This window comes from Lepus europaeus, chromosome 5 (assembly GCF_033115175.1).
Source record: "Lepus europaeus isolate LE1 chromosome 5, mLepTim1.pri, whole genome shotgun sequence".
NCBI lineage: Eukaryota > Metazoa > Chordata > Mammalia > Lagomorpha > Leporidae > Lepus > Lepus europaeus.
The window spans coordinates 117904846-117917816 of NC_084831.1; the positions used below are offsets into that span (position 1 = coordinate 117904846).

A 12971-nucleotide genomic window follows, 5' to 3' on the forward strand; every position below is an offset into this window, starting at 1 on the left:
TCTTCCGGATCTCCCACATGGGTGCGGGCACTTGGGCCATCTTCCACTCCTTTTCCCAGGCACATTAGCAGGGAGCTGGATCAGAAGAGGAGCAGCCAGGAACAAACCGGCGCCTCTATGGGATGCCAGCGCTGCAGGTGGAGACTTAACCCAAGCCACAGCGCTGGCCCCCAAAACACTATTTCAACATGCAATCAATATATAGATGATTGAAACAGTTTACATAATTGTTTTCATACCAGCTCTGCCAAGTCCCGAGTGTATTTTACATCCCTAGCACATGTAACACTCACAGCCACATTTCAAGTGAAGAGCCACAGGTGGCTCGTGGCCACCCTGCTCTTAGGGTTCCACCACTGTCACCTGGGGCAAGGATGTGGCAGGGGAGCAGGAAATGTCTCTCTGGCTAACCTCTGCTCCTGCAGGAAAAACATCACCGGTGACAGATGGCGGCTTATCTCCCTCTCACTCTATTACCTCTCTCTTAAAAAAAAAAAAAAAAACAGATGGGGTTGCTGGCAGGAGGCTTGTAGCCCACTCCTTAATTTATCTGTTGGGTCCTCCCTGGCTTGGGAACTGCCTGCATTTTCACTTCTTTTCCTAATGCAGAGCTGGATTCTCACGCAGGTTCCTTGCTGCCTGGGACAGCTGTTCTCACATCTGAGAAACAGCCTCCCTCTCGGCTCCCTTCCCGCAGCCTCTGGGAAAGGAAGCTGGGCGCTGCCTCTGCGGGGGCACACAGCACACCGCCCGGCACCGGAGCGCCCGCAGGCTCCTGCCCTTTCCAGCCGGCTATTTTCAGCTCTCTGGCTTTCTGTTTCGCTGGCCCTTCTTAATTGGACACTAGGAGGACAAATCTTGAAGATCAATTGCCTTTGCCCTCCCCAGTTCAGTCGGGAGTGCGAGAATGTATGAGGTGCCCAGGGTGAAGAGAAAATTAACCCACACCAACACTCAGTCCACGAGGGCAAACTCTGGGAGATGTCCCCCAGGCCGTGGCCAGCATCCTCTGGGCCAGAGCAGCCGTTCCTTTGCAGAACTGAGTTCCTGCCGAGTCCTGGCTGGGGACAACCCAAGGGCCGGCTTCTGGGCCCGTGGGAAGGCGGAAGCCTGGCTTCCTCCAGCTTCTGCCCAGGTGAGAGTCGGGAACCAGGTTCTGGGAGACCCTGCCTTGGGACCCCCTTTCCCTGTTTTGCTCTAGACCTCCGTGGGGGGACAACTCTTTTTGGGATAGGGTGGGGCCCCTCCACACTCGGTGAAGCCCAGCCACCAGCCTCCACACGCGGGGACCGGGCTTTCTCCAGCGCTGCCCAGGGTCGCCCCTCCCGGGGGGCTCCCGGCCGACGCCCCCCACACCCTGCCCCGGCCGCCGGACTGGGGGGAGGGGGCGGCCGGGCGGGGGCGGGGCCGCGGCCGGTCGCCCGGACAACCGCGACAAGATGGCGACGCTGCCGAGCGGGCTGCTGGGGCCCGAGCCCGGGCTGCTGAGCCCGGAGCAGCTGGAGAAGTTGCGAGTCTTCAAGGTGGGTGCGCCCGCACCCCCGCTAACCTCCGTCAACGTGCGGCTCCGCTAGGACCAGGGTCCCCCCGGACGGGTAGGAGGGCCCCCGAGAGCAGGCGAGCGGGAGCCTGTGCCTGGGGGGGAGCTAGGGAGGCCCCCCGGAGCTGAAGCAGGGGTCCGGCCCGAGAAGCGGGTAGGAACTACCGCCAGACACATCAAGTTGGAAACAAGCCAGGACGGTGGGGGTCCGACCTCAGCGGAGGCCCCTGACCCCCAAGCAAGAGGCGACGCTGAATCCCCTAGACCCGGGCTTCCGAGCAACCGGGCTCAGAGCTGGGCCCCCTTCACACCTCCGGGCTTGGGAACTGGGTGTCTCGGGGAACGGGACCCTTTGCTCTTGTCCCCCCAGATTGAGACTCGGATTGCCAACGAGAAGTACCTGAGGGCCCACAAAGAAGTGGAGTTTCTCATCAGTGGTTTCTTAAGGTGGGTGGTTTTCCAGCCTGGCTTTGGGCATCTTGGGAGAAACTGGACAGGATCTTATTGGGTCAGAGGAATATAAATGCCCCCTTCGTGGTTGGTCTGCCCCCAAATGCCTGAAAGGGCTGGGGACTGGGCCAGGAGCCAGGAATGCAATCCGGGGTTGCCACTTGGGATGGTAGGAACCCAGTTACTTGAGCCATCACAGCTGCTCTCCTGGGTCTACATTACCAGAAAGCTGGATGGGATGGGGAACCTCTTGGTGTAACTGCTAGCCCATATATATATATATATATTTCTTTCTTTCTTTCTTTCTTTCTTTCTTTCTTTCTTTCTTTCTACACTCCCTATTGCTTCCAACTTCCTTAAAGTTGGAAAATATCCTAAGATTGAACTTTTTATTTTTAATTATTATTTTTTATTTGAAAAGCAGAGTTATATATAGAGAGAGATCTTCCACCCACCAGTTCACTCCCCAAGTGGCCTCAACAGCCAGAGCTGGACCAGTCTGTAGCCAGAAGTCAGGAGTTTCTTCCAGGTTTCCCACACAGGTCCAGGGGCCCAAGGACTTGGACCGTCTTCCACTGCTTTCCCAGGCCATTAGCAGGGAGCTGGATTGGAAGAGGAGCAGCCGGGACTCAAACCGGTGCCCATATGGATGCTGGCGTCACAGGCAGTAGCTTTATGCGCTACGCCACAGTGCTGGCCCCTTACCGTTTTTCCAAGTGTAGGAGACTCAGAGGGCAGATAGGAGAAGGAAATGGGAAAACTAAAAGGTACCCAGTTCTCTGTGAAGGTCAGGTTTATTTAGGCCAGGGGTAAGGCCTGGGCAAAAGATAGTTGCAGGGTGGTCTGTCCGTTTCAGACCTGGGGATAGTGCCATCACTTGTTGCAACTTTTCTTCTACAGGAAAAGAAAGAATCTTTATATTCCTATCCTGGGGAGTTTGCAGTCCGGGTTAGGAGTGGTTCCAGCAGAGAAATTGAGGATGGACTTAAAAGCCTGAATTAAATCACCATTTGCATTAATCACAAACAGGATTAGAACACCTGGGATGGTGAATGAGGAGGGTGTTGTTCCTTTTTCAGGAGGAGGCTGGTGTCTGGGCCTGGCTGCTGCTGGACACCGTCGGACCCCTTCCCCTTCCTTCCTTGACCCCCCCCCCCCCAGGCCAGGCAGGCCTCCATGCTTTCCCTTCTGGAGTCCCTGAAGTACCCCACATGGAGCCCTCCTGGCCGCTTTGGGCCTTTCTTTTCCGGGGTGGAGCTGGGGAGACGGGTAGTATTTGAAGTTTGAGGGTTTCCCTGTGGGTGTTTGCTACTGCTGGTGTTTCCTGTGCCTGTTCCAGAATGAGCCAGAGCCAGCCACACATCTAAACCAGATGCTTCACGTGGTCCTGCCTGTGAGAAAGGAGGCAGGGGGCAGAGAGGACCGAGTCCCAAGCACTGTGCCTGTGCTTTGGTTTTTGATTTTATAAGATTCATGTATTTTTTAAAATGCAGAATTACAAAGAGAGACACAGAGAGAATCTTGCTTCTACTCGTTCACTCTCCAGATGGCCTCAAGGACCAGGGCTGGGCTAGGCAGAAGCCAGGAGCCTGGAACTCCATTTGGATCTCCCACAAGGATGACAGGGGCCCAAGCATTTGCGCTATCTTCCACTGCTTTCCCAGGCGCATTAGCAGGGAGCTGGATGGGAAGTGGAGCAGCTGGGACTTGAACTGGTGCCCACATGGGATGCTGGCATCGCAGGCAGGGGCTTAACCTGCTGTACCACGGCGCGAGTGGTTTTCAGTTCTGCAGGGCTCTGCTTATGACGCACACGGAACCCAGAGATACTCTCAGCTTTGCTTCAGGAAGTGAACTTCCCACTTGGGGTTTCTGGATCCTAATGGTTTGTGAGCATTCAGCTACAGCTTTCCAGCCTGTACTCATAAACAAGGCACAGAGCTCCTAATACCTTGAATTTTGGACCTGAAGAATGGGAAAAGTCACAATCCGTTTTAGGCACCGAGAAACGTTTGGGGGTGCAGATGGGGTAGCTGGGTGTGAGCCTGTGGAAAGGCTTGATTAGCTGTTTCCGCAGGTTCCCAGGCGCATGAACCTTCCCCAGACCCAGCACCGATCACACGAGTCCTTGGCCAGAGTCTTCGGTGGCTGCACAGCCATCGCCTCTCTTGGTTTGTTTTTAGCATCTCTTGAGACATAATGTACAGAAGAGTGACATATCCCAAGCTGAGGGACTTCCATGCCTGACCTCCCGTGCTACAGGCTTGTCTTGCTTTTTAACGTAACTGGCAGTCTACAGTGTGCGCTCATTTGTGCTTGGCTTCCACTCAGTATCCGGAAGACCTCACTCCTGTACAGTGTCCCACTGCGCGACTGCAGCACATTGACGTACGCATTCCCGCTGTCTTTGGAGCTGAGGACACGCGTCTGCCCCGGCATTCAAGGCCCTGCCTAACACAGCCTCCTTTGCTCCCTGCTCCTTCCTGCACATGCCCTTGACTCCTGCCAGGCTGCACTTGGATCATCCCACCGACCATTCCTTGAGTGCTCTCGTGGATGCTGTGGGTACAAGGGTGGCTACAAACTTGTTCTAACCCTCAAGCAAGTTTGTAGCGCCTGCGTGGCTTCCTTCCTGCGGGGCCCCTCAGCCCTTGTCTTGCCTATGGAAGCCCCTGTGCCTCTGCAGGCCTCACTGATGCCAGTGGTGCTCTTCTCCTTGGCTGTACCTTCTTTGAGGTCAGCCTATATTTTATCTTAAAAAAAAAATCAATCCCTCATATGTAATGCAGTTTCTTTTTTAAAGATTTTATTTATTTGAGAGGCCAAGTTAACAGACAGAGAGAGGGGGAGGCAGAGAGAGAGAGGTCTTCCATTTGATGGTTCACTTCCCAAATGGCTGCAACAGCTGGAGCTGAGCTGATCTGAAGCCAGGAGCCAGGAGCTTCTGGGTCTCCCATGTGGATGCAGGGACCCAAGCACTTGGGCCATCTTCTACTGCTTTCCCAAGGCCATAGCAGAGAGCTGGATCAGAAGTGGGGCAGCTGGGACACAAACCAGCAACCATATGGGATGCTGGCGGCACAGGTAGAGGCTTAGCCCACTACGCCACAGAGCTGGCCCCATAAATTAGTTATTTATACATAACTTGTGCTTGATAATTATCAGCTTGAATCAAAGGAGAAGGGGAGCAAAAGTTTTTTTTTTTTTTTTAAAGATTTATTTATTTGAAAGAGTTACACACAGAGAGAAGGAGAGGCAGAAAGAGAGAGATTGAGAGAGAGAGTGAGGTCTTCCATCCACTGCTTCACTCCCCAGTTGGCTGCAATGGCTGGATCTGTGCCGATCAGGAGCCAGGAGCTTCTTCCAGTCTCCCACATGGCTTCAGGGACCCAAGGACTTGGGCCATCTTCTACTGCTTTCCCAGGCCATACCATGGATCTGGTTTGGAAGTGGAGCAGCTGGGACTTGAACGGGTGCCTATATGGGATGCCGGCACTGCAGGCAGTAGCCTTACCTGCTATGCCACTACGCCGGCCCCAGCAAAAGTTTTATTTTAAAAGATTTTATTTGAGAGGCAAAGTTGCAGAGAATGAGAGAGAGACCGGTCTTCCATCTAATGGTTCACTCCCCAGATGGTTGCAACGGCTAGAGCTGGGCTGATTCGAAGCCAAAAGCCAGGAGCTTCTTCTGGGTCTTTTATGTGGATGCAAGGGCCCAAGCACTTGGGCCATCTTCCACTGCTTTCCCAGGTCATAGCAGAGAGCTAGATCAGAAATGGAACAGCTGGGATATGAACCGGCACCCATATGGGATGCTGGTGCCACAGGTGGAAGCTTAGCCCACTATGCCACAGTGCTGGACCCAAGCAAAATTCTTAAAGGTTAGGGGTAGGGGCTTCCTGGAGGGTCAGCCTTGACAAGAGGACAAGGAAGTGGGGCTGTTGGGGTGGGGCAGCCCATAGCCAAGGGACAGAGAGCAGAGACCGCAGCCCTTGCAGGCCCGAGTTCTGGGCCCGCTCTCTGTTTACTGTCTTTATGAACTTGGGCAAATGATTAACCTTCGAAGGTTAGGTTTCTTCATTTGTGAAATGGGGACATTACCTGGACAGTGTTTATGAACCTAGTTTATGAACCATAAAGTTTTATGCGGTATAAGAGCATAGTTCGGTTCCCAGGGCTTTGGGACTGCGGGTGTTGCCAAGGTGTCTGTCCTCTGTGCCCTTGGAAGCCATCTTTTCTGTCGGCCCAGCCGCCCTCGCGTGGGAATTCCTGCCTGCGCCTCCTCAGGACACCACAGGGTTGTGGGTCTATCCCGCTGCGTGTGAGCACCGTGCCCAGGCACGCACCTCTTCGTCTCTGCTTCCCACCCCAGACGTGGTTCTGTGAAAACGCTGCCCCCAGCCTGTTTGTGATGAGGCCAGTGTCCTAGTTTGATTGCCACTCAGGGCGTTTTGCCCTTTGCCTGGCATCCCGAGTTGGAGGAACATGGCCGTTGAAAGGGGCTTGGCCATCAGGCGTGGGCTATGTGTTGGCTCCCAAGGCGCGCTCTCCCTCTCGCCCTGTCCCTGAATGTTTTCCAGGGAAATGTTTTTGAAGAGACCAGACAACATCCGAGAATTTGCGGCAGGTGAGTAGGGCGGCGGCAATGCCTGGTAGCAGAGAGCTGGGAGTAATACTGGGAATTCAGGCTGGGCGCTTCTTCCCCAGAGGCGTCCCCTGGTGTCTCCTCGGGATGAGACAGGACCTGGGTGGAGCTCCCTCCCGGTGAGGGCGAGGAGTTCGGAGTCCGAGGGAGCGCGCTGGCCGTCCTCGTCGTCCCGCACACCTTGAAGTGCGTTCTATGCCCTGGCTGTGCGCTAGCGGCACCTGGGAGCTTTTAAAAACTGCTGGCATTCAGGCTCCACCCCCAGAGGGTTCTATTTAATTAGCCTGGGGTGGGACCCAGCATCCACCATTTTAAAGGCTCCCCAGGTGATTCTAATGGACTCTGGCTGCCCGAGATGGCTTAAGGTCAATGGTATTTAGCAGGAATGGCTGGGCTGGCAGACGTCTCGGGGCCCGCTGTGTCCCCACTGCACTTCCCACTGCATCTCGGTACGCGTGTGCTGCCACAGCAGATGCTGCCTCTGATGCACATCCCGCTGGGTGCACAAAGCCCCTCCTGCCGGCATCCTCGGAGAGCGGGTACGCAGAGAAGGCGTGATCGCTCGGAGACGGGAGCTGGCAGGCTGAGGAGACGAGAATAATACTTGGCATTTACTTGGGCCCCAAGAAGGGCTGGAAGCAGAAAGCCCAGAGAATCCCTGAGCTGTGTGACGGCTCCCCGTGCATCAAGCAAGCAGACCGGCCAGCGCCCAGGGTGCAGGGTGCAGCGGGCAGGCAGTGGGCGCCAGCCGGTTGAGCTCTTCTGGAAGGCTCAGAACTGCTGGGCTGGGCCAGTGACCACAGGGATTTGCCATGACTGCTCATGTCCTGCCGTCGGGGGCCACCAGCGACCTTGCTGCTAGGACCAAGCCAGCCGCACTTTTAGCAGAGTAGGCTGCCTCCCTCCCAGTCCCCTCCCCTGAGTGAAGATGATTCCTTCTCTTTGATTTCCATCCCAGATTATTTCACGGATCCAAGACTTCCCAACAAGATTCACAGGCAGCTAATTAAAGACAAGAAAGCAGCTTAATTAGCAGAATCGCGATGCTCAGCTGCTGGGCGAGGCCAGCCAGGACCCAGCCTCTGGGTGGGTGTTAACTTCGCTTACAGCCAGAGGCTGCTTTATCTGTCGGCGTCGGCGTAGGAAAGCAAGCGAGTGGCGCAAGTGCGACGCGCGATTTAGTTTTCTTGACGCTATTTCGGGGGATTGGGAGCTGGAGCGAGGCCCAGGGTTGGTCTCGCAGGAATCCTGATGCAGCGATGTGGTGGGAACAGGAGTGGTTCAGGGGTAGAGGGGACCGGGATGGGGAAGGGCCCTTTCTCTGGTGGCCCCGAGTGTGTGGGGGGGACAGTTTCTCCAGTGGCCTCTTGGATTGGGTGCCATCCTATACCCCTCACCATCAACCCAGCCTGGGCCAGGATTTCCGGGCGGGATGACCCCTGAAAGCATTTTGAAGGCTAGGGTGGTTTGTTTATTCTTTCCTGCGTTCACTTACCCGTGTGAGCGTGAGGGAAAGGCCACACGGGTTCAGTGGAGCCATTTCTGCTTTGCAGGGTCGTCGGGGAGCACGAGAGCCTGTTGCCATCCGCGTGGGTTTCCAAGCTGCCTTGGGCTCTGTCTGCTGTCTGGGAGGCTGTTAAAGATCCTCATTAAAACCCGCCCTTCCTGCACTCTGTTTTATTTCACTGGAAGGAGGAGGACATCGGCTGGGCGGGCTCTCGCTCGTTAGATGTTTCGTTGGCCACCCAGGGCCTCCTGCTGTTCCCACGATGGCCCCTCACTCCCAGGGCCAGCAGGGTGCAAAGAACTGGGGTAGGGCTCGGAGAGGAACAGGAGCCAGGGGACCGCTCCCTTTGCCTTCTCCGGGGCTACTGCAGGGTGTGAGGTGCTGACTCCCTGTGTTTCTTTCTTTCTTTTTTAGATTTATTTATTTATTTGAAAGGCAGAGTTATAGAGAGCAGGGGGTCGGGGAGGGGGAGAAAGAGGTTAGTCTTCATCCGTTGGGTCACTCCCCAAATGACCACAATGGCCTGAGCTGCGCCAATTCAAAGCCAGGAGCCAAGAGCTTCTTCCAGGTCTCCCATGTGGGTGCAGGGGCCCAAGGACTAGGGCCATCTTCCACTGCTTTACCAGGCCACAACAGAGAGCTGGATTGGAAGTGGAGCAGCCAGGACTTGAACTGGTACCCATATGGGATGCCGGCACTGCAGGTGGCAGCTTTACCTGCTATGCTACCGCGCCGACCCCTACTGTGTTTCCACAGAGGCAGTAGTGAGAGGCTGGGCTGGAAGGACATCGAAAGATGAGACTTGGAAACCCATTGAGGGTCGTGAGTCTGCAAAGCTGAAACCTGACCCGTGACTTGGAAGTGGTAGATTGTGTTCTTGAGGATGGTAGCCACAAACTGCCCATCCATTTGACTTTTCAGCTGGAAGGCAGGGGCATAGACCAGGCCGCCCCATGAAGTCCTTCCCAGGCTTGGGAGGCTGAGGGGGCGTCGGTGTTTCTGTCCCGGACTCTGGCCTCCACAGTCCACTGGCTCTCCTGAATAAAGCACCTCTCACCTGGGTGTCACGTGTCGGCATCACCATGGCAACAGAAGCACAGAAAAGCAGGGGTTGTATTTTTCTTTCCTGTCTGCCTGCCTGGCTCCCAGTAGTGGAGAGGGCAGCAGAACAGGGTATTGGAAGAACCGCTGTACCTACGCCGAATCGGCCAGGGGATAGGAGCGAATGCTTCCGCAATCACACTTGCAGCGATGGCACCGACGCCGAGATGCCCGTGTGCAGAAACCAGACAGCGCCTTCAGCAGAAAACGCACATCCTGAGCACCTGGGCTGGGAAGGGTCAGCTGAGACGCGCGCGGAGCCTTTCCTGGGAAGAGACCTGCCACAGTGCAGGGACAGTCGTCGGTACCACAGAGGACCAGGTGCATTGGCAAGAGCCGGGCTCAGAAGCAGAGCAGGAGGTTTTATTATTATTATTATTATTATTATTATTATTATTATTATTTTAAGATTTATTTGAAAGAGTTAGAAAGAGGAGGAGACACAGATCTTCCATCCTCTGGTTCACTCTCCACATGGCTGCAACGGCCAGTGCTGGGCCAGGTGGAAGCCAAGAGTCAGGAGCTGCTTCGGGGTCTCCCATGTGGGTGACCCAAGTGGAGCTCCAGGCTCCTAGCTTTGGCCTGGCCCAGCCAGGGCTGTTGAGGGCCTCTGGGGAGTGAACCACTGAATGGAGAATTCTGTGTGTGTCACTCTGCCTTTCTAGTAGATGAAAATAGATAGAGTTGGGGTGGGTGTCCACTCTGTGGTTAAGGTGCCACTCGGGGTACCTGTATCCCACGTGGGAAGGCTGGGGTTCAATGCCTGCTTCTGCTTCCAGTCCAGCTTCCTGCTAGCGTACTTCCTGGGACGCAGCCAGTGCTCAAACGCGTGAGCCCCTGCCACCCACAAGGGAGACCAGATGGAGTCCAGGCTCCTGGCTTTGGCCTGGCCCAGCCCCAGCCATTGTGGATGGAAGATCTGTCTCTCTGTAGCTCTTTCAAATGTATATATTTTTAAAAAATGAAGCCCATTTCAAAGGCTTCCTGAGTGGAGGAGGGGTGGTGCTTGTACTCTGTGAGCTCTGCCCTAGCGCGGGTGGGCGGGGAGGGCAGGCAGGCCTGCCGTGCGGTGGCGTGTGGCCTGGAGAGGTGCGCTCCTTTCAGCCTGTGACCGTGCCTCGCTGAATTTCTCACTAGACTGACAGCTCCATGAAGACAGCAGCCAAACAGCAACTTAATTTGTTCACTCTCGAAGCCCTGGCTCCTGACTGTGTCTGGCAAACAGCAAGTGCTCCGTGGGCATCTGTGGGGAGAGCGCATGCATGCATAATGGAATGCTGTCACACTCCTGTCCTGGAAGTAGGCGCGTCGGAAGGCAGGGGAGGTACAAGACTGCCTGGCTGCGAGAAGGAAGTGCGTGGGAGCTGCTACGTGATGCTTGACAGCGGGTTTCCCCGGAGGCCCGGGGAGGGGCTGGGGTGGGCAGAGCCCTCCACTGGCCAGGATGGTAGGGCAGGCCTGTGTGCCGCCCCCTTCTTCCTTGCTAGTAGAACTCAATGTTTATTGAGGGCAGCAGTGAGTTCCGCCCCAATTAGTGAATTGCATTTGATCTAGGCCAACTGTTAATAATGACATTCCCTGAATTCCCAGCCTGCCTTGCAGTTAGTGTGGAGGGGGATAGATGGAGCTGGGGTAGTCCACCCTTTTCTGATTTGGAGCTCTATGTGATATCCGGAGCTGAGCAGCCATCTTCAGATGATGAGGTAATGAGGGTGAGGTGAAAGTGACAGAGGGAAAGATGGGAAGACCCTGGGGGCGAACAACACACCAGGTGCTAACCTTCTGACTTTGTGGGAAGTTGAGAGTGGTGACTCTAACCTGTCTTGATGTCAAGCCACAGTTTAAAGCCTGCTCCACCACTTACTAGACTTGGCCTTGACCAGTTGATGTCGTTGAACATTAGGTTTTCCATCTATAAAATAAGACCTGCCAATGCTCACCCCTCAGGGTGGTTTGGATTAGAAACATCAGACAGGACCTGGCACACAGGAGGTGCGAAAAGTGCTGGGGTGGGAGCAGTGAGATGAGCAACCAGGAGAGGAGGTGGGGCAACCACCCAGGGCTTCCACCTCCATGGCGTAGGCCCGGGAGAGCCAGGGAAGACGTGTAGGCCGCGAGGGCTTCATGAAGAGCGAGATGGTGGGAAGGACGAGTTGAGGAGACGGTCTGGATGTGGAACGGCCCTTGGGGGACGATCACTGTCCAACGGCCACTCCCAGCTGCACCTGTCACTTCTTTTTTAAAGATTTATTTATTCATTTGAAAGGTGGAGTTACGGAGAGGCAGAGGCAGAGAGAGAGAGGTCTTCCATCTGCTGGTTCACTCCCCAAATGGCTGCAACAGCCAGAGCTGGGCCGATCCGAAGCCAGGAGCTTCTTCTGGGTCTCCCATGCAGGTGCAGGGGCCCAAGGGCTTGCGTCATCCTCTGCTGCTTTCCCAGGCACATTAGCAGGGAGCTGAGTCAGAGGTGGAGCAGCCAGGATTCGAACGAGCACCCATATGAGATGCCGGCACCACAGGCGGCTTTACCTGCTGCGCCAAGCGCCTGCTCCACCTGTCACTCCTTAGCCTTTTTGCTGACTCCTGTCTACTCATTAGTTAAGTATGGATTCAGCTACAAGTAACAGAAAACCCAGCTTGTAGCAGCTTCAGCCAGTGGGGTCACCATCCTCGTCTAATTAGAAGCATGGTGGGGGGCCGGTGCTATGGCGCAGCAGGTTAACGGCTTGGCCTGAAGCACTGGCATCCCATGTGGGTGCCAGTTCTAGTCCTGGCTTCTATTCAAATCCAGCTCCCTGCTATGGCCTGGGAAGGCAACGGAAGATGGCCCCTGCACCCATGTGGGAGACTCAGAAGAAGCTCCTGGCTCCTGGCTTCAGATTGGCGCAACTCTAGCCGTTGCGGCCATCTAGGGAGTGAACCAGCAGATGGAAGACCTCTCTCTCTCTGTCTCTACCTCTCTCTCCCTCCCCTCTGCCTCTCCTTCTCTGTGTAACTCTGACTTTCAAGTAAAATAAAATCTTTTTTTTCAGTATTTTTTTTGACAGGCAGAGTGGACAGAGAGACAGAGAGAAAGGTCTTCTATTTCCATTGGTTCACCCCTCAATAGCTGCTGCGGCCGGCGCGCTGCGCTGATCCGAAGCCAGGAGCCAGGCGCTTCTCCTGGTCTCCCATGCGGGTGCAAGGGCCCAAGGACTTGGGCCATCCTCCACTGCACTCCCGGGCCATAGCAGAGAGCTGGCCTGGAAGAGGGGCAACCAGGACAGAATCCAGCGCTGCAACCAGGACTAGAACCCAGTGTGCCAGCGCCGCAGGTGGATGATTAGCCTATTGAGTCTATTATTTAAAAAAAAAAAAAAAAAAGCATGTTGGCCGGCAGGACTGACAGGCTCCAATGTAGCCAGCACCCTTGCCGGGCCTCTTCTGCCTTCCCACGCCTCTTCTGTCTTCCCACGCTGCAGGCCTGCGCGGCTGTGAGGCTCCGGCGCTCCCAGGGGCATTTCCCTGTTCCGCACAGGGACGAGGGCTGAGCGCCACACTAGCTGACCCTTGCTCGTTTTTATCTGGAGAGAAAAGCTTTCTTGGAAGGCCAGACCAGGGCCATCTGGCCCGACCCAAGCTCAGCAGAGGCCCTGAAGGCAGCAGGAGGAGCCTGGGGTAGCCGTGGGGCCGGCCCCAGGGCAGCGCCTGCGGCACCTGCACTCCCCAATTCTTCCTGACTCACAATGT

General features: G+C 55.5%; 1 protein-coding gene across 3 annotated transcripts; it reads left to right on the forward strand.

Moving 5' to 3' along the window:
* The first annotated feature begins 1438 nt into the window (after window positions 1-1438).
* On the forward strand, window positions 1439-8304 carry RIIAD1 (regulatory subunit of type II PKA R-subunit domain containing 1). 3 transcript variants are annotated; one of them, XM_062192266.1, is made up of 5 exons: window positions 1439-1523; window positions 1911-1987; window positions 6570-6616; window positions 7593-7720; window positions 8188-8304. In XM_062192266.1, exons 1-4 carry the CDS (start codon window positions 1440-1442, stop codon window positions 7661-7663), a joined length of 279 nt encoding a protein of 92 aa, XP_062048250.1. In that variant the 5' UTR covers window position 1439; the 3' UTR covers window positions 7664-7720; window positions 8188-8304. The 3 variants fall into 3 exon arrangements, with proteins under 3 accessions (XP_062048250.1, XP_062048249.1, XP_062048251.1); XM_062192265.1 differs by lacking the exon at window positions 8188-8304 and having other exon boundaries at window positions 4322-6616; window positions 7593-7645; XM_062192267.1 differs by lacking the exons at window positions 6570-6616; window positions 7593-7720; window positions 8188-8304 and adding an exon at window positions 3070-4315.
* The last annotated feature ends 4667 nt before the right edge of the window (window positions 8305-12971 follow it).